This window comes from Wickerhamomyces ciferrii, contig 00217 (assembly GCF_000313485.1).
Source record: "Wickerhamomyces ciferrii WGS project CAIF00000000 data, strain NRRL Y-1031 F-60-10, contig 00217, whole genome shotgun sequence".
NCBI lineage: Eukaryota > Fungi > Ascomycota > Saccharomycetes > Phaffomycetales > Wickerhamomycetaceae > Hansenula > Hansenula ciferrii.
In genome coordinates, this window is record NW_011887523.1 from 1 (window position 1) to 27,075 (window position 27,075).

The 27,075-nt window shown below is 31.8% G+C and overlaps 10 protein-coding genes across 10 annotated transcripts; 6 read left to right on the forward strand and 4 right to left on the reverse strand.

The window, feature by feature from the left end:
- Positions 1 to 291: 291 nt before the first annotated feature.
- On the forward strand, positions 292 to 1,203 carry COQ11 (ubiquinone biosynthesis protein COQ11; the record flags this gene model as incomplete). The annotated part of the gene is made up of 3 exons (XM_011273908.1): positions 292 to 331; positions 392 to 446; positions 507 to 1,203. 3 exons carry the CDS (start codon positions 292 to 294, stop codon positions 1,201 to 1,203), a joined length of 792 nt encoding a protein of 263 aa, XP_011272210.1.
- Positions 1,204 to 1,320: 117 nt separating this feature from the next.
- On the reverse strand, positions 1,321 to 3,060 carry DBP9 (ATP-dependent DNA/RNA helicase; the record flags this gene model as incomplete). The annotated part of the gene is made up of 1 exon (XM_011273909.1): positions 1,321 to 3,060. One exon carries the CDS (start codon positions 3,058 to 3,060, stop codon positions 1,321 to 1,323), a length of 1,740 nt encoding a protein of 579 aa, XP_011272211.1.
- A 662-nt stretch (positions 3,061 to 3,722) lies between these two features.
- Positions 3,723 to 4,895, forward strand: BN7_5484 (RING finger protein; the record flags this gene model as incomplete). Its single annotated transcript, XM_011273910.1, has 2 exons — positions 3,723 to 4,192; positions 4,259 to 4,895. 2 exons carry the CDS (start codon positions 3,723 to 3,725, stop codon positions 4,893 to 4,895), a joined length of 1,107 nt encoding a protein of 368 aa, XP_011272212.1.
- Positions 4,896 to 5,269: 374 nt separating this feature from the next.
- BN7_5485 (uncharacterized protein) lies at positions 5,270 to 5,692 on the forward strand (the record flags this gene model as incomplete). The annotated part of the gene is made up of 1 exon (XM_011273911.1): positions 5,270 to 5,692. The coding sequence occupies one exon, from the start codon at positions 5,270 to 5,272 to the stop codon at positions 5,690 to 5,692; it is 423 nt and encodes a 140-aa protein (XP_011272213.1).
- Positions 5,693 to 6,030: 338 nt separating this feature from the next.
- On the forward strand, positions 6,031 to 6,462 carry BN7_5486 (putative RING finger protein; the record flags this gene model as incomplete). Its single annotated transcript, XM_011273912.1, has 1 exon — positions 6,031 to 6,462. One exon carries the CDS (start codon positions 6,031 to 6,033, stop codon positions 6,460 to 6,462), a length of 432 nt encoding a protein of 143 aa, XP_011272214.1.
- Positions 6,463 to 7,039: 577 nt separating this feature from the next.
- BN7_5487 (E3 ubiquitin-protein ligase) lies at positions 7,040 to 8,233 on the forward strand (the record flags this gene model as incomplete). The annotated part of the gene is made up of 2 exons (XM_011273913.1): positions 7,040 to 7,445; positions 7,707 to 8,233. The coding sequence occupies 2 exons, from the start codon at positions 7,040 to 7,042 to the stop codon at positions 8,231 to 8,233; spliced, it is 933 nt and encodes a 310-aa protein (XP_011272215.1).
- A 512-nt stretch (positions 8,234 to 8,745) lies between these two features.
- On the forward strand, positions 8,746 to 9,935 carry BN7_5488 (E3 ubiquitin-protein ligase; the record flags this gene model as incomplete). The annotated part of the gene is made up of 2 exons (XM_011273914.1): positions 8,746 to 9,229; positions 9,394 to 9,935. The coding sequence occupies 2 exons, from the start codon at positions 8,746 to 8,748 to the stop codon at positions 9,933 to 9,935; spliced, it is 1,026 nt and encodes a 341-aa protein (XP_011272216.1).
- A 2,344-nt stretch (positions 9,936 to 12,279) lies between these two features.
- Positions 12,280 to 12,852, reverse strand: BN7_5489 (uncharacterized protein; the record flags this gene model as incomplete). Its single annotated transcript, XM_011273915.1, has 1 exon — positions 12,280 to 12,852. The coding sequence occupies one exon, from the start codon at positions 12,850 to 12,852 to the stop codon at positions 12,280 to 12,282; it is 573 nt and encodes a 190-aa protein (XP_011272217.1).
- Positions 12,853 to 13,077: 225 nt separating this feature from the next.
- BN7_5490 (ATP-dependent Clp protease proteolytic subunit) lies at positions 13,078 to 13,770 on the reverse strand (the record flags this gene model as incomplete). The annotated part of the gene is made up of 1 exon (XM_011273916.1): positions 13,078 to 13,770. The coding sequence occupies one exon, from the start codon at positions 13,768 to 13,770 to the stop codon at positions 13,078 to 13,080; it is 693 nt and encodes a 230-aa protein (XP_011272218.1).
- Positions 13,771 to 14,114: 344 nt separating this feature from the next.
- Positions 14,115 to 18,746, reverse strand: BN7_5491 (Collagen alpha-1(IV) chain; the record flags this gene model as incomplete). Its single annotated transcript, XM_011273917.1, has 1 exon — positions 14,115 to 18,746. One exon carries the CDS (start codon positions 18,744 to 18,746, stop codon positions 14,115 to 14,117), a length of 4,632 nt encoding a protein of 1,543 aa, XP_011272219.1.
- Positions 18,747 to 27,075: the final 8,329 nt, after the last annotated feature.

Below are 27,075 nucleotides of genomic sequence, written 5' to 3' on the forward strand. Positions count from 1 at the left end.
GAGACGACTAACAAAATTCGTGAATAAAAAGCTTAATTTGAATGTGAGAATCCAATAACGCAACAAAAGTGGAAAAAAAAATATTGAAATTAATGAGAATGCTTATTAAATAACATACAATCAGTATTTTGAATTAAATCACTTCTACTTTGTTGATATCTCCTAATATTATTAGTTTCCAGTGATGACATAATCAACATTACCGCGCTTTTAAATATAAGTAGTAATTGAATAGGTGAGTGAGTACATTGCTTTCAATCAACATCGTATATCAATTGAGTAATAAGAAAGATGTCAAAACTAGTTGTGTTAGGTGGTAATGGATTCTTAGGTATGTGTATTATTACTAATGGTTAAATTAATTCAACACTAACAATTGGTTTCCATTTAGGAAGAAGAATTTGTCAAGCTGGTATTAATGCTGGTTTTCAAGTAACTTCATTATCGTATGTATATTAGATCCCTCAATTGAATTGAATTAGATCCAAGTATTAACATTGTCATAGTCGCTCTGGTAAACCACCAAAATTAACACCATTAGAAAATAAAACTTGGATTGAAAAAGTTGATTGGAAATCTGCAGATATTTTCCAACCAAATTCTTATAAAGATGAATTAAAAGATGCAAAAAGTGTTATACATTCATTAGGTATATTATTAGAAAATCAAAATTATAAATCTTCAATTAATTCAAATTCAAGTATCTTGAATGAATTTTCAAATTTTTTAAAACCTTCAAATCCATTAACTAAAACTTCATTTAATTCTTATGAAAGTATAAATAGAGATTCTGCAGTATTATTAGCTGAAACTTTTCAAGAAACAACAACTTCATCAAATCCATCATTTGTATATATCTCTGCAGATAAAGGATTCCCAGGATTACCAAAAGGTTACATAAATTCTAAAAGAGAAGCTGAACAAGAACTTTCCTCATTATCAAATTTAAGATCTATATTTATAAGACCTGGTTTTATGTTTGATGAAGTTTCAAATCAAGATAATTTAAGAACTTCAATTAAAAAATTTGTTGATTTAGCAAATTGGGGAAATCAATCATGTTTAGGTGGTAAAATTCCAATTCTTAATGAATTTATAAGACCAACTATATCAACTCAAAGAGTTGCTCAAGCTATAATTTATAGAATTCAAGATCCTGATTTTAATGGTGTTGTTTCTTTAGAAGATTTATTGGAAAAATAAGGGCGGCTAAATGTAAGTAAGTCTTTAAATACCCGGTGGATTAATATTTAAAAAAAAATTATGCATTTTGAATTATTTCTATATTTACTACTATTAATATAATGATTATATGATTACTCATTTCTTTGATTTAAAAGATTTTAAAGGATCAATTTTCCCACCTTTTTTCTTACCCATTTTTTTCTTATTAATTTTATTTTTATGGAAAGGTACAAAACTAATTTTTTTTTCATCAGTTCTTGCACCTTCAGGTAAAAGATAATTTGGAATTCTTTTTAAATGAGTTTGAACTCTTGCCGGGTGTAATTCTTTATCATGTCTTAAACTTGCTAAATCTTGAGGATTTTCTTCAAAATGTCTTTTTAATTTTTCATTTGTTAATAATTCATTCTTTAATTCTTTAACTCTTGCTTCTCTAATTGAAACTTGTGTAACTGATCTAAATGCATCTTCTGATCTATATCTGAAACCTTCAACCTGTTTCATATCAAATTGATATGGTTTAATTTCAAATCCTAATTTATTTTGTTGTTTTATAATACGACGTAAAATTTTTTCATCTCTTTTAGTACTTTTCAAAAATGAAGCTTTATGTTTACCAACTTCTTTTTCTGGTATCACAAATGATAAAGAAATACCTGCCTTACCAGCTCTTGCAGTTCTACCAACTCTATGAACATAAGATTTTGCACTTAATGGTAAATCAAAATTTAATACACATGCAACATTTTTAAAATCAACACCTCTTGAAACACCATATTCTTTATCTTTTTTCAATTTTGAATCTTTCTTATTGGATTTATCATTATTTTCCACTTCTCCTTCACCTTCTTGATCTTCATCTTCTTCATCATTTTCTTGAATATTATCACTATCATCAGTTGCAATTAATAAATTATAAACATTTTTATTATATTCATCAACAATATGTAATCTTGAATTAATTGGTAATTCACTATTTAAGATACAACTCTTAATACCAAATTGTTCTAAAAATAATTTTAATCTATAACCTCTATCAATATTATTAACAAAAATTAAAGTTTTACCTTTAATTAAATTTAATTTAAAAATAACATAAGATAATAAAAATTTATCAAATTCTGTTGTTTTAGCATAATATTGAACTAATTTAGATTTATTATTTAATTCATCATCATTTAACTTTAAAATTGCTGGAGAACGACAAAATTTTGTTTTTAAATCCTGGATATCTTCACTTAATGTTGCAGACATTAAAAAAGTTTGTAAAGTTTTTTTCAAAGGTAAATAACTTGCTAATTTATCTAAATCTTCTTGATAACCATAACTTAAGATTAAATCAACTTCATCAATGACTAAATAAGTTAACTTACTTAGATCTATTGAATCATTGTTTTTCTGTAATGAATTTATTAATCTTGAGGGAGTTGAAACTAAAATTTCAGGATTTTCTAATAATAAAGAATGTTGAACTTGTTCATTGATTTGATTTGATAAATTTAATATCTTAATACTTTTACCACAATATAAGATTAATTTTTCCAAAAATGAAGTAACTTGTGTAGCTAATTCTTTTGTTGGTACTAAAATAATTGAAGAAATTTCATGATCTGAAGAATTGTTATTAGCTTTAGCATTTAAGATAGATTGTACCACAGGGACAGAATAAGCGACTGTTTTACCAGAACCTGTTGAAGCTTTAGCAATAATATCTCTTTTTTCTTGTAATGCTAATGGAATAGCTTTTGATTGAACTAAAGTTGGATTTTTAAAACCAAGTTGTTTTATAGCTTGGATTAATCTTGGATCTAATTTGAAAGATTCAAATGATATGGAATCATCGATATAAACATCTGAAACAGCAACTTCACTCATCTTGTTTTCCCTTTGTATAAATAAATTCTGTTATAATGATTTGTATACTATAATAAAAAGATGAGATGAGCTTATAATAATTTTTTTATTAAATTCGCGAAAGATCGAATGCTTAGTCAGTGATTACATCATCAGATCAAAAAAATCAAAAAGTGTTGCCCTACTGAAATTTCATTGTTTATGGTATTTTGTATACTTAAAAAAAGGAAGGGCAATTGGTTACTTTAATGGGTTATTATGAAGGTGATGATAGGATGTGGTGATTATGGGAATAGCTGAGTCTGGCTGATGGTGTTATGGCTGTTTTTTTGGTAGTTTGGTTTTCTCGGAGTTTTTGATGGGTTTTTGGTTTTATTGATATTGATCATATTAGGTATGAAGTATGCAGTCAATTCTAGACTTTAGTTTATCAGCCAATGAGAAGATGCTATGTTATAAGCTACATGAAGAATTGATATCACTAATGAGGAATGATAATTTATGCATCATTTGTTAAATTGCTTGTTCTTTTCATAGGCAAGGATGTTTTAGGGTTTAAGCTTTCGCTTATATATAAACTTCTCAAAATTTCATTGTTCAAATTCTCCCAAAAATATCATCAGTTGCTTATAAGTGACCCCCTTATTGATCAATTGAGTCTTATAGAAACTATAGCTCCAACTATGAAACATTCAAGTATTCCCAGCTCAATTCTATCTGTATATTTGGCATTAACTTTTCTATTTACAGAAGTATCAACTTATAATATACTGGATCATATTAGTGAATATGAATTAGAAATTCAAAAATGTAATTATTATAATGATGAATATAGAAAATTTAAAATTGCATCAAATAATAATGGTGATCCAGTTCGTGATTTATCAAAAGCTAAAAATTGTTTACATTTTAAACCACCAAAATCAAATGAATTTAAACATGGTATTATCTTTATTGGTATCATTGCTTTAATTTCATTTATTTTAGCAACACGTCCTCATTATCAAGGTCAATTTGATAATTTTGTGAAAATGATGGAATTTATTCAGGAAGATAGTTCATTCAAGAGACAAAATAAATTTACAATGATTTTAAGAATTTTGTTTTCTTTTAAATTTATATCACTATTGATTTTATCGTTGATTTATGTTCCGTATGTATTAGCAACATATTCAATTATTTTTTTGGTTTCAGCTCAATTTTAACTAACGTTTCATAGTGTCACTGGTACATATGATGCTATCAATTATGTCTCAACTAAAATGTTTAAACGAGAAGAATACCCATCACAAGAGAATAATGATAATAATGAAAGAATTGAATATTCAGCTATAAATGATCAAAACTTGAATCAGAAAAGTATCAATGGGAGCTCAAGTAATGAAGATCAATATTCAGGTGAATCACAAGGTTTATTAAAAGGACCTACTATCAAACATGATCAAATTACAAAAATTACAAGATCACAAATTGATAATTTTACAGAAGATTTATCACAAAATCAATATAATTCATTTATGATTCCAACTGATAGATTATTACCATCGAATAATCAATCAATCATATATTTAACTTATAAAGACCACGAGGGAGAATTAGATAATGATACTGATGATGAAATTGAAGATCAAGAAAACTGTAACATTTGTCATGATAGATATCATGATTATGATGAAATTGTTAAATTACCTTGTAATCATATTTTCCATGAAGGTTGTTTAAAGAATCTCCAAAGAAATCAATGTCCAAAATGTGGATTGGATTTAGGCAAATTTGAATCTTATCTGAAATATAAAGGATTGAACCCATCAAATGTTGAGTTTCATAATGAAGAATATGTGAATGATGTATATTAAGCTGCCTACAATGGTTTTATATCTAATCGAGGGTATATTTGTTTTTGTTTATATATGGTTAATCTTACACCGGGGTTTCAAATCACCATAGAGTAGTCTCATAAGCAACAACCTACTAAGAAGAATGAACATGAAAGCTTTAATAAATCTCAGTCTATTGCAATGCTGATATTTTAATGAGATTGTTTTAGTTTAATCATTCCATTCATAAAAGCAAATTATTTTCAAAATTGGTCCCAATGTATTTGTGGTTTGGCGGCTAAAGAAAATAATATTTATGAATATTTTAAAAAGGTATACCTTTAAAAGTCATCATTTGGTTGACACGTCACGAAGAATTCCATTCATATATTAAATCAAATTGGATATAAATCATGAAGTTTTTCAACAATTTAAGAGTCTCTTGGTTTATACTAGGCATATGTTTATTATTTCAATTATCAAATACATCACCAGCTCCTCAATCTCAAGTCCAAAGCGTTACCAATCCTGATCATTCTCAGATTAATTACTCAAATGAACTTTCAATTGATCATCAAATAACCAAAACCATGGATATTAACAATTCGAATACACTGGAGGTTCATGATGATGATGAACATTATTCATTAGAATCAAGATCAGATAAAAAGAAATCTAAAAAGAACAAGAAAGCCAACAATTCTGAGAAAGATCATAAAGATGAATTCAATGAACTTCATCTAATTTGGATTGTTCCAACCATTATTGTTCTGGTGACTTATTCAATAATGTTTCTTTGCGAGAATTATGAAAAGGGTACCAATAATAATCCTTAATAAGGGTTTACACAATATATGAATTACAAGAAAAGATGTGAACAAATTATCCAAAATGGTAAGAGAAATAATGAATCTTCATTATGGTCATGGATGAAAGTTATCATTAGCTTTAAAACTATAGGAATGTTTATAGTTACTTTATTTTATTTACCGTGAGTATAAAAAAGCTGTGTATTATAGGATCATAAGTATGATATTAACAATTGTCATTTATAACTAGAGGGTTTATCATTATCGGGACAATATGTCTTATTTATTTCTTCATAACTGGTACATATAAATTATTAATATTTACTGAAGATGATAATCCACCATCAGAAGAATCGGACACTGAGATGCAGGTTTTCAGTGAAAGAGATCCAAATTCAAATGTTGTGACAAGATCACAAATTGATTCTCATAATTTTAACCAAGAGACATTATCACAAATTGCCGAATCATCAATTGTACCACCAGATGATTCTTACAAAATTATAACTACAACAGAATTAGAATCACCAGAACATGAAGAATTGCTGAATCAGGATGTTTGTTTAATATGCTTTGAAGCATACAGTGATAGCCATGATAATTTAGTTGAATTACCTTGTGCTCATAAATTTCATTATAAATGCTTCATCAAGACTGGGAGAGCTAATGGGCATAGAAATGATGTTGAAAGACCAAATATGAAATGTTGTACTTGTCAATTAAGTTTAATTCAGTACCATCAATATCTTGTTGACTATAATTTGGATCATAAACAAGTTGAATTTGTTAATAAGTGAAGTGATGGTTATTTTACACAAATTTCATGACATTTTTATACATATCATATAATCAGATATTGTGATTTTGACTGTAACTACCTGAATCAAATATTGAAAATCCATATAAAGTGTTGTATCATGATCATGATGTATATGTATTCCTAATTAATATAGATTGTGAATATTCATTTCTGTTTCTGAAGTAATTGTAGTGATATAGATGTGGGATTATAACCAGCCGGAGTTCCGAATCATAATTAAGTCAACCTTTATAACCAGCAATTAATTTATTTTCCTAAATATTAAGAGCATATATTGGAAATAATAAGGATTAATAGCCCATCTATAGCGTAGCTAAATGGATAAACTGAGCAATGTTTCGAACGATGAAGCTGGGATGAATAAATCGAAATATTCTCAAAATTTGATTCCATAAATTTGTGTGGATCATCATTTTATAATGAGAACATTGAGTGGTTTAATTTGATGAATATTATATTATATATTATAAAAACTCGTTTCTATCCAAAACAAACTAGCCAGTCTTGAGCCTCTAAAATGTATAGCAATCACTAATTATAAGCATATATCAATAATGAAGCTTTTCAAAAGTCCAAGACTAAATTCCTGTCTCATACTAAGTATATGCTTATTATTGCAAATTTCTAATACATCACCAGTTCCTCAAGGTCATGTCTCAGGCTTTTCAAATCCTGATGAAGTTCAAGTAAATTACCCAGATGAACTCTCAACTGATCATAACATAACAGAAATCATGGATATCAACAAATCAAACACATCGGAGGCTCATGGTGATGATGAATATTCTTTATTTAAATCAGGATCAAATAATGATAAAACTGAGATTGAATTAGAAGCCGACAATTCTGAAAAAGAGCATAAAAATGAATTCGATTTAGTTCATCTATGTTGGATTATTCCAATTGGTTTGTTGTTTATGATAGGTTCATTAGGATTACTTTGTGGTAATTACACGTCGGGTACAGATGAAAATCCTTATCAAAAGTTCACTCAATATATGAATTACAAAAGAAGATGTGAATATATCATTCAAAAAGGTAGAAGAAATAATGAATTTTTATTGTGGTCATGGGTGAAAGTTATCATTAGCTTCAAAACTATAGGAGTGGCTATAGTGACTTTATTCTATTTACCGTGAGTATAAGATAGTGTTATTAAAGGACGTACCCAGAAGTATTAACAATTATTATTCACAAGAGCGTTCATTCTTGTAATAATAGTATATCTCATTTATCACTTGATAGTTGGTACATACAAATTATTAAGACTAAATGAAGATGAGTATCCACCAATACAAGAGCCAGAAACTGAACTCCCAGTTTCCAATGATAGGGATCCAAATTCAAACGTTGTAACAAGATCACAAATTGATTCCCATATTTATGACCAAAACAAACTAGAAGAAGTTTCCAAATCCTCAATTATACCACCACATGATTCTTATAAACTTATTACTACAGATCAATTAGAAACACCTGAATATGAAGAGTGGAGAAACCAAGATGTTTGTTTGATCTGTCTTGAATCATTTAATGAGATCCGAGATCATTTAGCTCAACTACCTTGTGCACATACATTCCATTATTCATGTTTTATAAAGACAGGCAGTATAAATGGGGATAGTAATAATGTACTTGGGAGTCCAAATATGAGATGTTGTGCTTGTCAATTAAGTTTGATTAAATATCATCAGTATCTTGCTGATTATAAACTAGATCATAAACAAGTTGAATTTGTTAATAAGTGATGGATATTTACACAAAACTTTCTTATGATCATGACAAATTTATACAATATTATAATGTAAGATATCATGCAGATTATGAGTGTCATTATAATTACCTTGTAGTTGAATCATGTTTTATGTTTGAAAAACTTCAATTCAAAAATGATTATGTCCAAAATTATGTAGGCTGGATATGAATCTTATCTGAAATTTCATAACTATGAAGAATATGTATAAATCCATGCTAGCTGTTGAATGGATCCTATCGATTGATTAAAACATATAATTGGTTTGCTAAGTACTATAACATTTCATCTAATGGTTAAAGAGAAAAATGCTTCATACGTTTGAGTGGAATATAATCGCATAAAAATCAAAATGTTCTCAAAATTTGAACATATGGATGGTTGATTATATGAGAACATATTCAGTGATTTAATTTTATAAATATAAAAACGAGCTAAAATCCAGAAAATGTCCAAACATGAGTTTTAAAAATACATCTATCAGTTATTTATCTGTATATATGAATCATGAAGTTTTTCAATAGTTCAAGACTTTTGTGGTTTACAATAAGTTTATATTTATTATTCCAAATATCTAGCACATTACCAGTTCCTCAAGCTGAGATTTCAGGACTTACAAATCAAATAAAACACTTAGATGAACTTTCAATTGATCATCAAAATACCAAAATCGAGGATATCAACAGATCAAATACCTTGGAGGCTCATGATGATGATGATGATGATGCTTATAAACATTATTCATTAATATCAAGATCAGATATTGAGAAAGCTGAAAATAACAAAGAAGCCAACAATTCTGAAAATGATCATAAAAAAAATTTCAATAATCTTCATCTAATTTGGATTGTTCCACTTTGTTTGGTTGGGGTGATCATTTTATTGGCAGCATTTATCAGTAATTGTGAGAGTACCGGCGATAATCCTCGTGATCAAGGGTTTACACAACATGCCAATTACCAAAAAAGATGTAAAAATATGATTCAAAATGGTAAAAGAAATAATGAGTTTTTATTATGGACATGGATTAAAATTATCATTAGTTTTAAAACTATAGGAATCATTATAGTGTCTTTATTTTATTTACCGTGAGTATAAAATAGCTGCTGTGTATTAAAGGATCATAAGTATGATATTAACAGTTATTTATAAGAGGGTTCATCATTTTCGGAACCGCATGTCTTATTTTTCTCCTGATAGCTGGTACATATGAATTATTATCAAATAACGAACATCCAGTCATCCAAGAACCAGCCACTGAACTCCCAGTTTCAAATAAAAGAAACCCAAATTCAAGCGTTGTAACAAGATCACAAATTGATTCCCATGTTTATGACCAAAAGAAACTAGAAGAAGTTTCCAAATCCTCAATAATAGCACCATATGGTACTTATAAACTTATTACTATAGAACAATTAGAAACACCAGATTATGAAGAATTGAAAAATAAAGATGTTTGTTTAATCTGTCTTGAATCATATAATGAAGGCCGTGATCATTTAGCTCAATTACCATGTTCTCATACATTACATTATTTATGCTTTATCAAATCAAGCAGGATAAATGGGGATAGTAATAATGTACTTGGAAGTCCAAATATGAGATGTTATGTTTGTCAATTAAGTTTGATTAAGTATCATCAATATCTTGCTGATTATAAATTAGACCATAAACAAGTTGAATTTGTTAATAAGTGATGGATATTTACACAATTAATTGAATTGCTATAATAAATCATTTTGCTCAAGTAGTTTAGCCATTTGAAGTTGAATTATTAGCTAATTTTTGAATATAATATTAGCTATTATATAAACCTTCAGGGGGATTAGATCACAAATAAATGATTGGCTTATACTGCAATATTATAGAGTAGCGATCATTTGTAGCAGCATATATTAAGAGCAATGGACATGAATGTAATAATGAGAAACCGTTTATTACAAAAGAATGTAATTAAAAGTAACAAACTCACCTTTTTTTTCAAACCATCGGTCAAATTTATTAGCTGATTTACCTCCATTCGAACTCCAAAGGCGGAATTCTATATTTTCATAAACATCAACATATACTTAAAAAAAAAACAACATCAAGAGAATTATAATAAAAGGTTAATTTGCTAAAGGTTTATAATAATCATGTACAATATTTGCTAACGAAGAGTATGGCTTGAAGCCAAGAGTGAAACACATCAAAGTCAGATGTTCAGCAATGCTCAATCTTACTTAAACAAGAGCAGATCATTACAGTATTACATTTAAATTATAAAAACTATCACAAAACCAAAAAAAATAAAATATATACATACACATAAGAATTGAAAAACATAAAAATAAAAAAAAACATTTTATACACACATTATATGACACAATAAAAAACAAGAGAAGACAGAAAGGGACAATAAGAGGAACTTATAAATGCAAGCCGCTAAGCAAACACCATGTGGGGTTTATAAGACTACCAAAGCTGAATGACACCGAAAAAATCTCTTAAATATAGTTAAATTAAATTTATAATATACATTAATATAACCTTTAAAAAAAAAAAAAAAAAACTCAGCGTGTAGAGCTCATATAACTAATACCAGCAGTACAACTATACCTGATGACTGAATCTTATTACCTGGAGCTTGACTTACCTTTATTGGAGGTATAATAATAGTAGTAGCATATAAGAAAATCCATGTAGTAGTTAGTATAATACTGTACCTTTACAATACCCATAATCAACTTAGAAATCCCTTAATGTATTAAACTATACAATAATCCATATTAGATGATAACCTATCCTTTATATATAATATTCCAAGACAAGCCACTGACTGGAACACGGATAGTACTAATATGGTAATTAACTCTCATTATCTCCAATTCTAGAATAAGCTGATTGGTAATCTCTTAGTAAGCCATAATATTAGATTGTCATAAATTAATCCTAACAGATTTGTTTATCCGCTGGATCACCAGCTTGAATAATTCTTACGTAAGCAATTAGGTAATCAAAAATATTAAATTATAAATTTAACTGATTTAATAATGGCTTTTAATTGGTTTAGACCCTTGACCCTACTTATTTTAAGCTTATGAATCTTATGACATCTTTAGAGTCCTGAAATTCGTAGCTTAAAATTTTACAATTTTTAATAATTTTAATTTCAAAGTTAAATTAAAATTTATGAGGTCAATAATTTTTAAAATTTTAAAAAAAATTTTCAATTAATCACCTTTAAATGCTTAAATTTTGAGTTCATGATGAAATGAATCTCAAAATATAATTAAAATGATCATCATAAATACTTTTTATAACCTTTATTACACTTTTAATCGGCTCAATATAAATTGAGATGATCTATTTCCGAGGGCTTGATAAACCCCGGATTATATAACCGATAGCATTTGACCATCAACATAAATTACTTACATTCGATTTTACGAATCTCAAAGTTCAATCCCTGTATAGAGAGTTGAGACCTGGGATAAATCAGTATTTCATTCTTTGATTCAAATGCCATCTGTGCGAGAATGAACTATATCTGTGATGTTAAACCTCGATCCCATTTTAACGGAATATAATAATGATCCCTGTAATGAGGTGCATGTGGAAGTAATCAAAGTTGAAGATCTTCTCTAAATTTCCTCGTACCTGATATTTGATGAGTTGAAGAATTAAATTTGATACCTTTTTAGCATGTGGCGACACTACATGGCAGGGTTGTTATTGTTTAAAGTATGCAAATTGTATTGAATATTAATTAAATCTCATGATATGCTTGAACCATTGAAATTTATATAGAACATGCCTGGTTAACATTGTATATTCAAAGCAAAATGTAAAGCCTAAATAAGTAGATGAGATCTATGTATTGCTCTTAACAAGCTCTGTAATCTAAATCGAGCAGTGTGGAGGATCTCGATCTTTTTTTTAGCTAGGATGTTGAAAGGGTTTGTACTTGACAATCTTTAATAAAATAGCTAGGATCATGTACTTGAGATCAGCATTATTCTCGAGGAATTATGCAAGCACCAAACATACTTAAAACACCGTTTAAGTAACTTTACCATTTAATCGAGCTTTCAAATCCAAAGCTAGCTTAAAATTATGTTCAATAACTGATGGTGGTATTGAGTCTTCAAATTGTTGTAAAACTTCAAAGCAGCAGTATGGTAAATGATTTTCATGATAATTAAGACACTCAGAGTTAAAACCATTTTCAAGATCATATAGAACCTTGAACTTCTTAGCAGCATCATGCTCTTCATTTTCATCTCTAGTAATTTTAACTTCTGATCTATTGATAATCTTGAAAAGTGAGGCGTATCCAATTGGCGCTTCTTTTGTAATTGGTACGGTATTACTTGGATCAATGACTGGTTGATCGTTATCTGAAGAGCGAGATGAATCACCAGGATCTGAAGCAGAAGACTGACTTGAGCTAGAAGCTTTCCTACCATATTTATTTCCCTGTCTATAACCGTTTTTCCGTTGGTTTCCTCTGTTATTATAATTTCCTCTATAGTTTTGGTTTGTTGTACGGCGGCTACCATTAGCATCATCATTTCCCTTCTTTTTGAACCTTCTTTGAGCTGATTCTTCACCGTTCTTCTTGAATTCCAGCATGATAATAGTTTGTTGATAGTGTTTATTGAATAATTTTCACACTTGAAGGTGGAAGTGGTGGCAAAGCTTGTTTGTTGATTTGAATTTCTTCCAGAGGTTTTCCCAAACCTTTTGTACCCACCTTCCTAAAGCATCATCAGTATTATATGCGAGACTACAGAGGCATTCAAAGAAATATTGGATTATTATGCGTTTAATTAAAGATTAAATTAAATATAAATAAATTCATGTTTGGACAATATCTTCATTTGCTTTGGTTTTTAAAGGATCAGTATCTTCACGTCTTTCTAAAACCCTATCTGCCAATCCCAATTCGACAGCTTCTTCAGATGTTAAAAATTTATCCCTATCTAGAAGTTCATGTATCTTTTCCAATGTGGTTCCACGCTTAATATGTTTTTGATATATTCTATTCAATCTTTCTCTTGTTTTGATAATATGTTTTGCATGAATTTCAATATCTGATGTTTGACCTTGAAACCCGCCACTTGGTTGATGTACCATTATTGATGTGTTTGGAAGTACAAATCTTTTATTCCTAGTACCTGCTGCAAGAAGTAATGAGCCCATTGAATATGCTTGTCCAATTGCCACTGTGGATATTTCACAACGGATATATTGCATTGTATCATAAATAGCAAGCCCTGAAGTGACACTACCACCTGGAGAATTGATATAAATGTTGATAGGAAGACTTGATTGTGACTCTAAATATAATAGTTGAGCAGTGACAGTAGTTGCTAAGTTATCATCAATTGGTCCTGATAAATAAATGATTCTTTCTGAAAGTAATTTGGAGAAAACATCATAAGCATTTGTTGAGCCCCTGTTTATCACAAAGGGAACACTCCCAATGCTTCTTCTTTGTGTTTTGTAGATACCACTGAATAATTGATTTTGGAAGCTTGTTCTAAGCATCTGCTGGTTTCTGTTGCTCTTCTGATCAGATATATTGAGAATTTCTTTGTTTCTTTGTTAAAGTCAAGATTTAGTTTTTATTTTCCTTTATCTCCCTTTGTTTTCAAGTTTTCTGGGGTAAGCACAAACATTCGCACTATCGCAAGATTAATGAAAACGAAATTAATACTACAACTCATAGTCACTTATAAATTAATCATAACATTAAAAACACAAATAGACGAAATAACTGGTAAAAAAACAAACAGTCATTATAAAATAAAACGTCAATCGAAAGGGTATAATAAAAAAGAACTAAACACACATCTGAAAAATCTTTAAAATATCAAATAGCACATTTAAAATTAAATCACACTTTTGGCTGTGTCAACAACTTTTTGTAAAATTGATTCTTCTTGAATTGGGTTACCATTAGCATCATATTGAACATCATTACCAGTTCCTCTAGTAGAGTAAGTATTTGATTTGTTACCATATGAATCATAGTCATTTGTGTTGGAACCATAAGTATTTGAACCATAAGTATTTGAACCATAAGTATTAGAAGTACCTTTTTGAGTGGTGTAATTAGAATTGTCTAAAGTGGATGTCTCTTGAGTTGATGATGATACAGTATTACTTGGGAATGTACCTGGAATATCATCTTCATCATAAGCTTCACCTCCATATCTTCTTGAAGAATCAGTACCAGTAGTTTTATACTTGTTAGCACCTGAAGTATTACCTGAAGAAGAATATTTATCACCAAGAGCTGCACCAGTAGCAGCACCAGCACCAGTAGCAGCACCAGAACCAACACCTAAGGAACCATTACCAGATTTTGAAGAAAATTCATTTGCTTTAGTTCTTGTGCTTCTGTCTTGACCAGATAGTCCAGATTCAAGTTTTTCAGCAGTAGAAGGACCAGTAGAGTAAGCACCAGATTTTGTGGAGCCAAAGTTTTGGGTTCTATCATCATTGGAAATTCCTGCAACATTAGGGCTTTGTTTTGATGTACCATAAGAGCCAGTAGTTGCATATGGATCAGCAGTTGTTGGTTTAGTTGCAGATGTTCCAGTAAGACCTTCAGCAATTGGGTTTCTATTTCTAGAAGGATCAACAACAGCTTCAGCAGTAGAAGAGCCATGACGGTTACTTGATCCATACTTTTCATTAGAACCATATGATGATGATTTGGTATTTGAACCACCATAAATATCTTCACTGTTTCCTGGTTTAGAGCTGTATCTTGAGTCAGAAGTTCCTTTAGTAGCAGAATAACCAGCAGCACCAGTACCAGCACCAACGCCTAATGATTTAGCTGCGGATGATTCAATTTCGTTTCTACCATTCTTGGAAGAGCCTTTACCAGTAGCACCTGATTTTGAATCAGAATGAACACCGTGGGATTTATCAAGTTTGGAAGTATCAGCAGTAGCACCAGATGCACCATAACCGGCAGAATATGCAACATCATCTAAAGTTTCACCATTTGGACCAGTTGGTTTGGAAGTAGATCTTGAGCCAGTTGAAGAGCCATATGATGATGATGTAGGATCACGAGAAGAAGATTTGGTAGCACTAGAAGTAGCATTATTGGATGATGATTTACCTTTACCACCAATATAATCATTAATTTTATCACCATGCTTATCGTAGGTGTCACGACCTAAATCTTTAGCTTGTCCAAATTCTTTTTCATGACCAGTTTTACTAGCACCATAAACACCGGCTGCACCAGCAGCGGCACCAGCGGCACCTAATGTACCTTTATCAATTCCAGAGGATTTCTTACCAGATGAAGTATTAGCAGTTGAATCTTTAGAGTATTTGTCTTGGGAACTACCATAACCTTGTGCACCTGAAGTTTTATCTAATTTGGAGGTATCTGCAGTTGCACCAGAAGCACCATAGCCAGCAGAATATGCAACATCATCTAAAGTTTCACCATTTGGACCAGTTGGTTTAGAAGTAGATTTTGAGCCAGTTGAGGAACCATATGTTGTTGATGTAGGATCACGAGAAGAAGATTTGGTAGCACTAGAAGTAGCATTATTGGATGATGATTTACCTTTACCACCAATATAATCATTGATCTTATCACCATGCTTATCGTAAGTATCACGACCTAAATCTTTAGCTTGTCCAAACTCTTTTTCATGACCAGTTTTACTAGCACCATAAGCACCGGCTGCACCAGCAGCGGCACCAGCGGCACCTAATGTACCTTTATCAATTCCAGATGACTTATTACCATGTTCTGAACTAGCACCTTGATCATATTGACCAGAAGTTGAAGAAGTACCTTGGTTATAAACAGCATCTCTATCACCTTGGGTTCCAGATTTTGAGGAAGTTGAGCCATAAGCTCCAGTATCACGGTTTGAATGACCTGTAGTACCAACATCAGATTGATTATCATAAACAGATGAGCTAGTAGAGGCTCTCTTTGCTAAGCTAGAATTATCAGTGGATTTCTTTGAACCACCAAGACCCAAAATTGAACCGAAGAAGCCACCTTTAGCAGAATTTGAAGCAGTGGAATCATCATTACCAGAAACTGTAGCATCTCTATCACTTGTGCCAGTAGTACCAGTAGTATCATATTTATCAGTAGCTCTAGTAGAGCCATAGACATTATCACCAGCACCAGTTTCAGAAACTTGAGCATCTTTACCAGTGTTGAAATCTTGACCAGTTTTACGTGAATAATAATGAGTTGGTTCATAACCTGTAGTATCAGTAACATCATTATTTTCTTTACTGTTGGCATACAAGTTTTTGTAGGTATCTTCAGGACGGACAGCAGCACCTTGGTTTGCAGCTCTATAATGAGTACCAGTAGTAGAGTTTGGATCAGCACTATATCCAGTTGATCCAGGGCCAGAGCCAGCACCAGCACCAATGGCACCAGTGGAAGCAGCAGTAGCAGCAGCGGCAGCACCATTACCTGGAACACCAGTATCGTTAGTGGATGATTGGGTACCATAAGCGTGAGGAGATGTACCGACTGGAAGAGCAGTAGATTTATTTTCAAATTGGTTCTTGTAAGCTTTGTCCTTGGCTGAATTAGCACCAGCACGAGTTGCACCTTCACCAACATCAGTTCCTTCAGGATCATAATCATAATCATAAGCAGGTCCACGACTAGCATGTCCACGACTAGCATGACCACCAGCAGGTTTGTTAGAGCCTTTACCTAAAGCATATCCAGCTGCAGCGCCAGCGCCAGCACCAGCGGCTGTAGTACCATATCCACCAGATTTATCATTAGAATAATTTGGATCGTTTGAATAATTTTTACCGTGTGTACCAGAGACATCTCTTGTTGTAGATGTGTTAGCATAAGGATCATTAGAGCCTGAAGATGGATGGTAGTATTCTTGATCACCAACACCAGAACCATATGGATTACTTGAGTCAACACCAGAGGTGTTACCTTTGTTGTTGTGATGGGAAGCAGCAGCAGCACCACCACCTAATCCAAGAGCAGCAGCAGCAGCACCAATAATACCTTGGTTTGATGAGGATTTTTGATGATCATCATAACCAGTTGCAGTGTCAGTATTATAAGGTTTTGAAGAGTCAGAATAACCAGCAGTGTTAGAGCCAGTACCTTGAGTGTAGTAGTCATTATCACGGGAAGAAGTAACACCTGGAGCACCTGTATAATCAGAAGTAGCACCGGAAGCACCAAAACCTGCAGCACGTCCAACATCATCTAAAGTTTCACCAGTCTCAGGATTTGTAGTTTGAATTCCTGTAGCATTACCAGTTAAATCTCTATTCTTGTTAGTTGAACCATAAGCACCAGTGGTTGAATTACCTTGAGGATATTGAGACGAGCCATATTGATTATTAGAACCGTAATAATCACCTTCATTACCTTCAGGAATTGAATCGTTTTTCTTGGATTTGTTATGATGCCCAACGGCAGCAGCACCGGCAACACCAGCAGCACCAGCAGCGGCAGCAGTACCTAATCCAGAGCCACCAGTACCTTTGGTATGAGCTTGTTGAGGCTCAGCAACATTAGAAGTAGCACCTGAGGCACCCAATCCAGCATGATATCCAACATCTTCCAATTTTTCAGGATCATGATCAAAAGAATTGACACCTCTTTGAGTACCACCAGTAGTAGCACCAGCACCAGTTAAGCCTGAAGTAGCACCAGAAGCACCAAGACCAGCATGGTACCCAATATTTTCAAGTTCAGCTTCTTCATTAGTCTTATTCTTGTTAAAGAAACCACCTCTGGCGTTTGGTTCTTCTCTCTTTTCATGGACGTAGTTGTTACCATAAGTTTCATGTGAGGATGAATCATAATCATTATAAGCTCTCTTTTCTTTTCTCTTACCAAACATAGAGCCAATACAACCAACACCACTAAATAATGAACTTAAGAATAACAAGGCGACAGAACCCCAAATAAAACCAAACATTTTTTTACCCAAGCTTGTTTTTCTTCCATCAGATTTAAAGTTGTTACGAGCTTTGACATAAGCAGCGGTTAACAAAGCAGCGGCCAAGGTAGTGAATAACAAAGCAGCACTTGTAGCAAAACCTGAACCAATACCCAAAATTGAAAGTGATGGCAAGCAGAAACTGACAGCAACAGGCAATAAGGCAAGTAATGTGAATAACAAACCTAATAATAAGAAAGCCCAACCAACTCTTGATAAGTAATAAGTGATACCACGTTTGGAGCTGAATTTTGATGGAATTCCAGAGCTTGAACCGAAATTGCTTCTTGGAGACATTGGATAAGCAGCTTGACTTTTAGTACAGTCATAGTTTCTACCATTTTGAACACCACAGCTGTTATAATTAGTCCATCTAGTAGTATCATGAGCACCAGAAATACCAGATGTTTGAGCTTCTAGCCAGTAGAATTTACCCAAGACTGAAGAGTTTGAAGCACCACATAAAATGTTGAAAAATAATAATAAACCTGCACCTAATAATGCTAGGAGTGAAATGATATATGGCCAACGCATAGTGAATGAATTGACTTGCGAGTTAAAGTGATTGAATAATAATTGAATCAATTAACAGTAACGTTGTTGATAAACTTTCCAAAGTCATTTTGATAAAAAGAATTGAAGTGATCGTTTCAAGTATATATACTTGCCATTTAGCTGATTGATATTATTGCTATCTCAGAGAATAAAATTTCAAATATCATCACGAATTAACAGTCTGATTTGGTATAATTTCCTAAAGTATCCATATTCTTATTGTCTAATTAAAATTTGAGCTTTGTTGCTTTTGCTTTTTTTCAAATTTGTATGGAGAAATTTTGCACAGGCCACGATAAATTTCAAATTAGTGTGTACAGCTTTTAAAATTTCGAGAGTTTAATACTACGTAAAATGTAATTATTGCTAATTTCACATCTAATACTAAGATGTATCTGTGGAAATTTAATCTAATTTTGGTGTCAATTCTAATATTTAATTAAGATATTCAAATTAAACGTCATTAAGTGACCAAAGTTTTCGCCAGTATAATTGGTCGATGTTCAGCCATATTGATGCCTGATAATTTCAACGTCAGTCATTGATATACATAACACCACTAGAATCAATTAGTTGTTTAATTACTTTGATGCTTAATGTATTCGACCTTATATGCATATGTCTATTATTTATATAACCAATGGAGCTTATAATTTATCTCGTGTGTGAAAATTCCAAGTTGATAGATCATTAGATCACCAAATAGATTTTGTAATTTAGCTCTCATTAATTCTCAACTTTCAGCACATGATCCACTCTCTTAAGATTAATATTGTTAATTTTAACGGTTGCGACATGATATATGTCTCTCCTGTATACTATATAGCAATGTTTAATATGCCTGGCGTCTGGACTCTGGATTTGGATCAATATTAGAGACTTTCAATTATAATAATAAGTTGAACTCATGATAATAAACATATATATTAGGTCATATTAGTCTGTATCATAGTACCATTTATAAACTATAATAATAATTGATAGTTCTATCTATGGCCTTTAATTAATGAAACTATAAGCATAGAAATGGAACGTGAACTGCGAATAATTTCAATCGCGAGAGCAACCGAATACGTCATAATTTAACAGTTCCAACATTTGACAGCACTATCTTCTTTCGAAATCGATTACTTAAGATATATATAATCAAAGCTAATATAGTACTATAGTAACTAGATAGTTAATACCATCTTATATTTGATTTGTAATTAAACTTTTAACCATCGATATATATGTTATAAGATATTGAAGAGCTATAATGTTCACTTTGTTGTTGCGTATATATAATGGATCTATTATTTGGAAGCAGCTGTCAGCTGTCAGCTATATAGTCTCTTTTTACAAGCTGAATTGTACCCAAAAGAGTACTAAACAGCGCTATATACGCGCTAGCTCTATAATTAATTACTACTACCTATTCTCAGGAAACCTGAGGTCCATCAGTCTTTTAATCTGAAAGTTGAAAAGATTATTGAGTGATTAATCGATCAATATCATGTCAAATGGACGTCAATGATTGTCGTTAATTTTCAAACCGTTGCATACTAGACCCAGAAGTCCTGATCATGAGGATCAGTCAGGACGTCAGGACGTCAACTAGTCAGGACTTGTAAATTTATTTGGGCTTCTTTCAACGCTTTACGCAGGAACCTTTTCTCTATGCAAACTTTTTCAAGGCTAAACATATTTATACAGGAGAAAAGTACCAAAGCTAGGTAGATTTTTGACCTGATGCGTAATTAATTAAAATTAATGAAATCAAGAAGCAAATTCAGATGCTACTTGTCACTTTAGGAATTTGATTCGACGTTGGGAACTTGGGATTCAAAATTCATCCAATTTCTCGATAATATTTACGGCGTTCTAATAAAACACCCTTAATTACGAAGCTGACAGCTTAAACTTATATTAATCTAAGCTGTCTCGAATATCTTTCAAGATTTCGATTCTCTATCCTCAAACTATAATTGTTACGACAAAGAGGGCAATTCAATCATAATAGATTTAATCATTATCAAAATAGGTCCATTCGACAACATGTAGACAAGGGCTGGACCTATAAGTCGACGTGTGATTAGAGGATAGTTTTTTACGGTGACGATATCAAGTATCAACCAATCAATTGTTATTCACTAGCAGTATCAATGAAACCAGTAACTAGTAAGTACTAATATGTTCTATAGTATGTAGTATGTGCGATGTAGTATTTATACCATGGCATGGACTAATTCACTTCAACTTTCCCAAACAATATAACACCGCTCTTACTACTTTTGCATATATATCGAGAGATCTGTCTAATTGATTAATCTACCAGTCGCCAATCTTTGGCAAACTTTAAAATACTCCGTGGACCGTGACTAGTCCCAGGCTCCAGCTGCCACGGCCCAATAGAACGCTTGATTGTTTTTCTCGACAGCGCTTTGTTCCGAATTATATATTTCAACATTTCAACAATACGTGTTAGCAAATTGTAATACTGACTACGTAAGCTGCAGTTGAAACGCTTAAAGTAATGAAATTGCGTCCGTTTTTTGCTCAAGAAATAATGGATTGCAGTGAATTTAAACCACTTCACCTTAAATTCCATTAATTATATAATGTACAGGTAAAAGTCGATAGGCTACTAAGCAGCTAGGAGCTTGGAAAAATCTCTGGCATCTGCCTCCAGAAAATTTTAGACTTCCGCGAGCATATCCCCAGAATGCCTTGTCAAAAAAATTCAAATTTGGTAACTCATCTTGCCCTTACGGGGTATAGGCTATAAACTATAGCTTACACCTTTAAAACTGATAAAATAAGCGCACAATTAAGGCCAAAGGTGCATAGATTAAATTTATTATAAGTAGGTTCTATCTCAGTACCCAGTAAAATTAATACCTAAATTGAGTTATTGATTCTTAATTCATGATCTATATTCTAATTTATTTGTTTTGGCATATATTTAAATTCACTCATGTTATTATCATATATATAGCTGTCTAATAGTACATCGCCGACAATATACAAGTACATGACCCAGCCCAATTAGATCGAGAAAGTACAGACGAATTACAATTGGTATATTTTATCATATATAGAAACCAAGCAAAAACCGTTGAACTAATATTAACACATATGACAGCCCAGCTATAGATCTTAAAGTATTATTGTAGATTAGTAATTCTTAGCATATCGGCAGCTTACCATATAGCTTAAAGTACACTATACTTTGTATATATAGTACTTGAATTCTGTTAGATCATTCACCATTTTACAGCTCATTATAACTATAAATTTATAATGCTATAATTCAATTGCCATGTATATTAATATAATATATTATAAGACAGGTTCGATGCAGACGTACAAGTTATACGTTGAGAAAGCTTACGATCTTTTATAGACATAGATATTCTTATATACGCGATTACGTTAAATATTTAAAAATAGGACTAATATTCTAATTAATTCACATCTGTAAGCTAGCAGTACTTGATGTTTCAAAAGGTATGTCCATGGGTACATCGGTACATATCCTTTTATAATGCTCACTAGTTTTATAAATTAAGTTTAATTGAATAAACATCTATAAATCTCATGTACCTATAAAGGAGCGGAGTCCTACAAATAGATTATTCAGCAGTATATATTTATTGATTTACATCAATTATATACGTCTTATTTCGATATTATGAGCTGATTTGAATATATTTCGTTATATAGATGATCTCTGACTATAAGATAGCTAACTATATACAGACTGTAATGTCGCGTGTAAATTAATATGATATATATTCTAGTATTCGAAAATATTTATGCGATTATGGAGAGTGGTTAACAAGTTAGCGAGCTGCTTGAGGAGACCCACTTTTCGAAATCACTAGACCAGTTTAGACTCCGACTATGAGCGAGATTAACAGCAGCTACGTAAAACATCCAATAAATATTATAGATGTTAAGTGGAGTCACACATAACTAAACATGATAAATGCTTAATGCACTACTACTTAGTACTTACTATATATATTAATATTAAATTTTATAGCTAGTCTTCAACACCCAGTATAGTATATAGCGCGTAGCACTAGAATAGTTGTACAAGCTTTTGAGGCTTAAACCAGTCTGAACTTTGTCATCATGAAGAAGTTGAGATATAAGAATAGTATGGTATATAGTCAATAGTCAAGGGTAAACTAGAGTCGATTAATGCGTTGGGCTATTGACTATTGATAGCTCTGATAATATAAATTGACAAGTTGAAATTTAGTCTTAAAAAGTTACTAGTGGTCGCTCGTGCAACTTATAAGTTGTGTATTGATTTGCATAAATATCGAGTCTAGTCGAGACTTCCCAGCGCCTGCTGCATTGATCTATGTTTCCGAGTCTATAAGAAACTTGCATTGCGTTAAGATCTTATGCGCTTCTCGTAGTGGTATCAAGGAATGCATAAAAATACATAAGATTCAGTCTAACCATGAGTTTGGCTTCGAGATCTCCAGCACCAAACCTTTCAAGTTTCAAATTCACTGTAAAAGTTTTCGAGTTTTAAATTTTAGCAAGGGGTCGAAGAGGGCTAATTAGCGTGTACACTGTACAGTTCTCCTAAAGTCTTATGACTCTGATCACAGTGAATCGATCCTCTTAATTCTACCTTATAATGTAACATAATTTCCCAAGTATGCCCAATATGCAGCTTTAAAGTTGAACGGTAATTTCCCTAAACTACGGGAATCGAGAAAATTCTATTGTTCGCAATTTCCAACGCACTTAGACGAGCACGTCATGGAAGAACTCCGTAAATATCCCCATCACGAATTTGACTACAGCCTACACTAATGTCCCCAGCTAATTAAAGTAGCAAGAAGTTTAAAAGTTAAAAGCTACGGACCAATGACTGGACAGTGGGTAATTACTATTTGGTTTTTACCAAAAATACAAAGAAAAAAACATTAATATAGTATATCGGATCCTCCATTTTGAGCCGATGTTAAATTACTTTTGTCAGCTTAAACGTACTCAAGAGCTGATATTAATTATATAGCGATCTTGATAGATAGCTAATTTGTATGTTATATAGCTGTACTTAAGCTATATATATATACATATATTATACATCGTATACAGAATTAAGTATATCAGAGTTTAGCGACGTTAATATAGTATATATCAATTCCAAGCACAAATATATTATATAGACCAAGCAGACGAGAGAACGGCAAAATTAAGAAGTCACGAACGAACTTGGTGATAATATAGATCTTATCCATCACATTGATCATATATAAAATATTAAGAAGATGTGCAGGGGTGATGTGTGGTCATCTTGTATATTTAATTTAGAAGTTCAAACAATCGATTATATAGTTTATTCATATCTAGAATTACTTATATAGACAAAATCTCTGAGCCACCAGATCAGCTTACACTTTGTATATATATTATTAAAAACTTAATCAAGTACATATATACTTTTAAATACTAGATTATTTATCATATAACTAGTACTAGTACATAATTTGTAATTTGTAGATAATTATCTTGATAAATTAATCACGCATCCGCTGAGCTGTGTAACGCATTTAAAGCGGAAGAATTACCTAGTTGTCAACAAAAGGACTAAGCTAGGCCTGCCAATTTTAACTGTTAATTATAATTAGCAGACGTTTTCCGCGCAGCTGGAAGTTGTGGATGAAATTTTTTTAAACGTTCAGATTCGGAATCAGTATACCACTCACCACAACTTACAAGTGTATATCATAAGTTAACGACCCAGATGATCCAAGCTTCCAGAATTCAGAATCTATCGCCTCAGTGGCCTCAAAGTTGTAGTAACTCATCAAATGAAAGTATTCAGGTACTTCTGAAAACCTACACTAGTGGCTACCGTTAGAAAGAGCTGCTACAATGATCTTAACTCCTGATAATTTTATTTACTAGTAGTTGTCATTTTTCTTGGACGCCATTGAGGTTTGAAACGATATTGTATTTAGAGAATTCTCAAATACTTTTAAAATGATGTTAAAAACAGCAGAACGTTTAGTTTATGAAGATTTCTCATTGTTAGCTATATTGACTCTTGAATTTTAACGTAAATATAATCGAGACTTGGCTCTTGAGCAGCAAGTTGCAAGTTGCAACCAGTCCACTTAAAATTGATTAGCATATGCAAGCTTGACAGCAGAAATCAAAAAATAGAAACGGTCCAAACCCAAAGTACATGATCGAGAAGCTAATTGGAATTTGAAACCCACTTTTGCGCGGGTAGTTTTGATCAAATACCTTCAATATATTTGATCATTTCAGGGATATATTCAATTGATCATGACATGTATGAGTCCTACACGTCGTTAAAAATTAGTTATAGAGGAACCACCACCTGTAACTTATATATATTCATATTACCCCTAGCTGTCGGATCACTAGATATATAAGAATTAGCCAACCCAATTACCATGCAAGCGTTGACTCGATGAACATTTGACACATGATATGATCTAATATGACAATTTGCAGATGAGTGAAGTTAATTAATGCATGGCACTATAGATTTCATGAGATATAATTGTACCAGCTACTGTTAATTTCAAGATAAAACATGCCAATTAATTAAAACATAAAACACGACGTTATATATTGAATAATATGTAGCTGTGTACGTCTATACATATATATTTACAAAGTTTAAATATTAGATCACCACAGCTGTACTTGCACCTTGATCGATACTTGTTATATATTTGTACTTGTAAGCGTAACTTGACCTTCAATATATATAATATTTTTCTTCATCAAGCCTAGATATATCGACGCGTATATATATTGTACTGTCAGTACCCCTTTATTTCTAGCTGACTAGTTTCAATTTACTAATTTTCTATTCTACATTATTTTCCATAACTTGCAACTAGTGAACTACTAGTGTTATATAGAGAACAGCTAATGAAATATTGAAATAATCTTATACTATGTTATACTATTAAGTGTTTGTAGTTAGCGTATAAGGTATATGTACTCTTATGTACATATATGTAGTCCAGCACAATAGAGCACTAGAATTGCACACCAGTGGCACCCATTGAAGGTGCAGTGATAGGCCCGGGTCGACCCGCGTAGATTCAGAGATCTGATAATTCAAGATGGTCAGTGGTCACTTATAAGGTATTGATCAAGACGACATTGGCTGCACTTGAAAATATTAAAGTTGCATGTTCAATTGATTTCTCAGTATGAAATTACTTTCGATAATTACTGTTTAACATATATGTTGACCAGCTAACTGTGAGGCTTCAACCTTGACACTAGATGTTATCTTCAAACGGAGTTGAATTCATTTTAGGAACTGATATTCGTACGTGCAATCTGAAAATATTCATTAAAATTCATGTGTATTCGATCAGTATTCGATCAGTATTTACGTCGACAATTATAGCTGGTGGTGTAGTCATGGCTTATATGATCTAACAATCAAGCAGAATATTTACGTCGTATATTATACCTACCTATTCGGCAGTATATAATTAAGATAATTATGAGAAGCTCCCACGATATAATTATGTATATATATTACTACGACCAGTTACAGTAACTTTCATATGAGCTAGCTGGATCAATTAACTCTTCAGTAATCTAATTATATTATTATCATGATATCGTTTCATAATTACACAGCTTATAACCAGCAGTCTCTAATAGTTTTAACTCTTGAGATACTTGAGTTTACGACGTCATCAATGAACTTCTAATTGACTGCATTCGTTAAAAAGATAGTTGTTACAGCTTTCACTGCAGCTGTACTGTGATTTTAGCCTATGTGGATGATTTAGTAGGAGGTAGACCGTTCGTTTGAGGTATATATATATCGGCTTTTCCCAATTATATACACATATATAAGATTCAAATATATTTATCTGTTTAATACTGGGCCATATAGTATCGCAAGTTCATGCTCGTATAGACTGGTAATGATCACGACTTACGTCGAATACACTTCATATATATGCGAGTGTGGTTCAGAATTTGCGATTGGTCCTATATTATCAGATTATAATTTATATCTAGAACTCTCTAGATACCATATAGCTAAATTACTCGAAAGCTAAATAGCCAAAAATAGCAATTACCTGGGGAAGATTTAAAGTTACACTAGCTTGGCTATAGTTAAATCGGATGATCAATCATGAGCTACATACATATAGAAAGCCCTATAAATCAGTCTATATTAATACTCAACACATGGTTCCCTATATAGCCTATTTTTCAGTCACTAATATATAATATGTACTGTGTGTGTAGAAGAGTCATATAATATACTATAGATTTATGATCT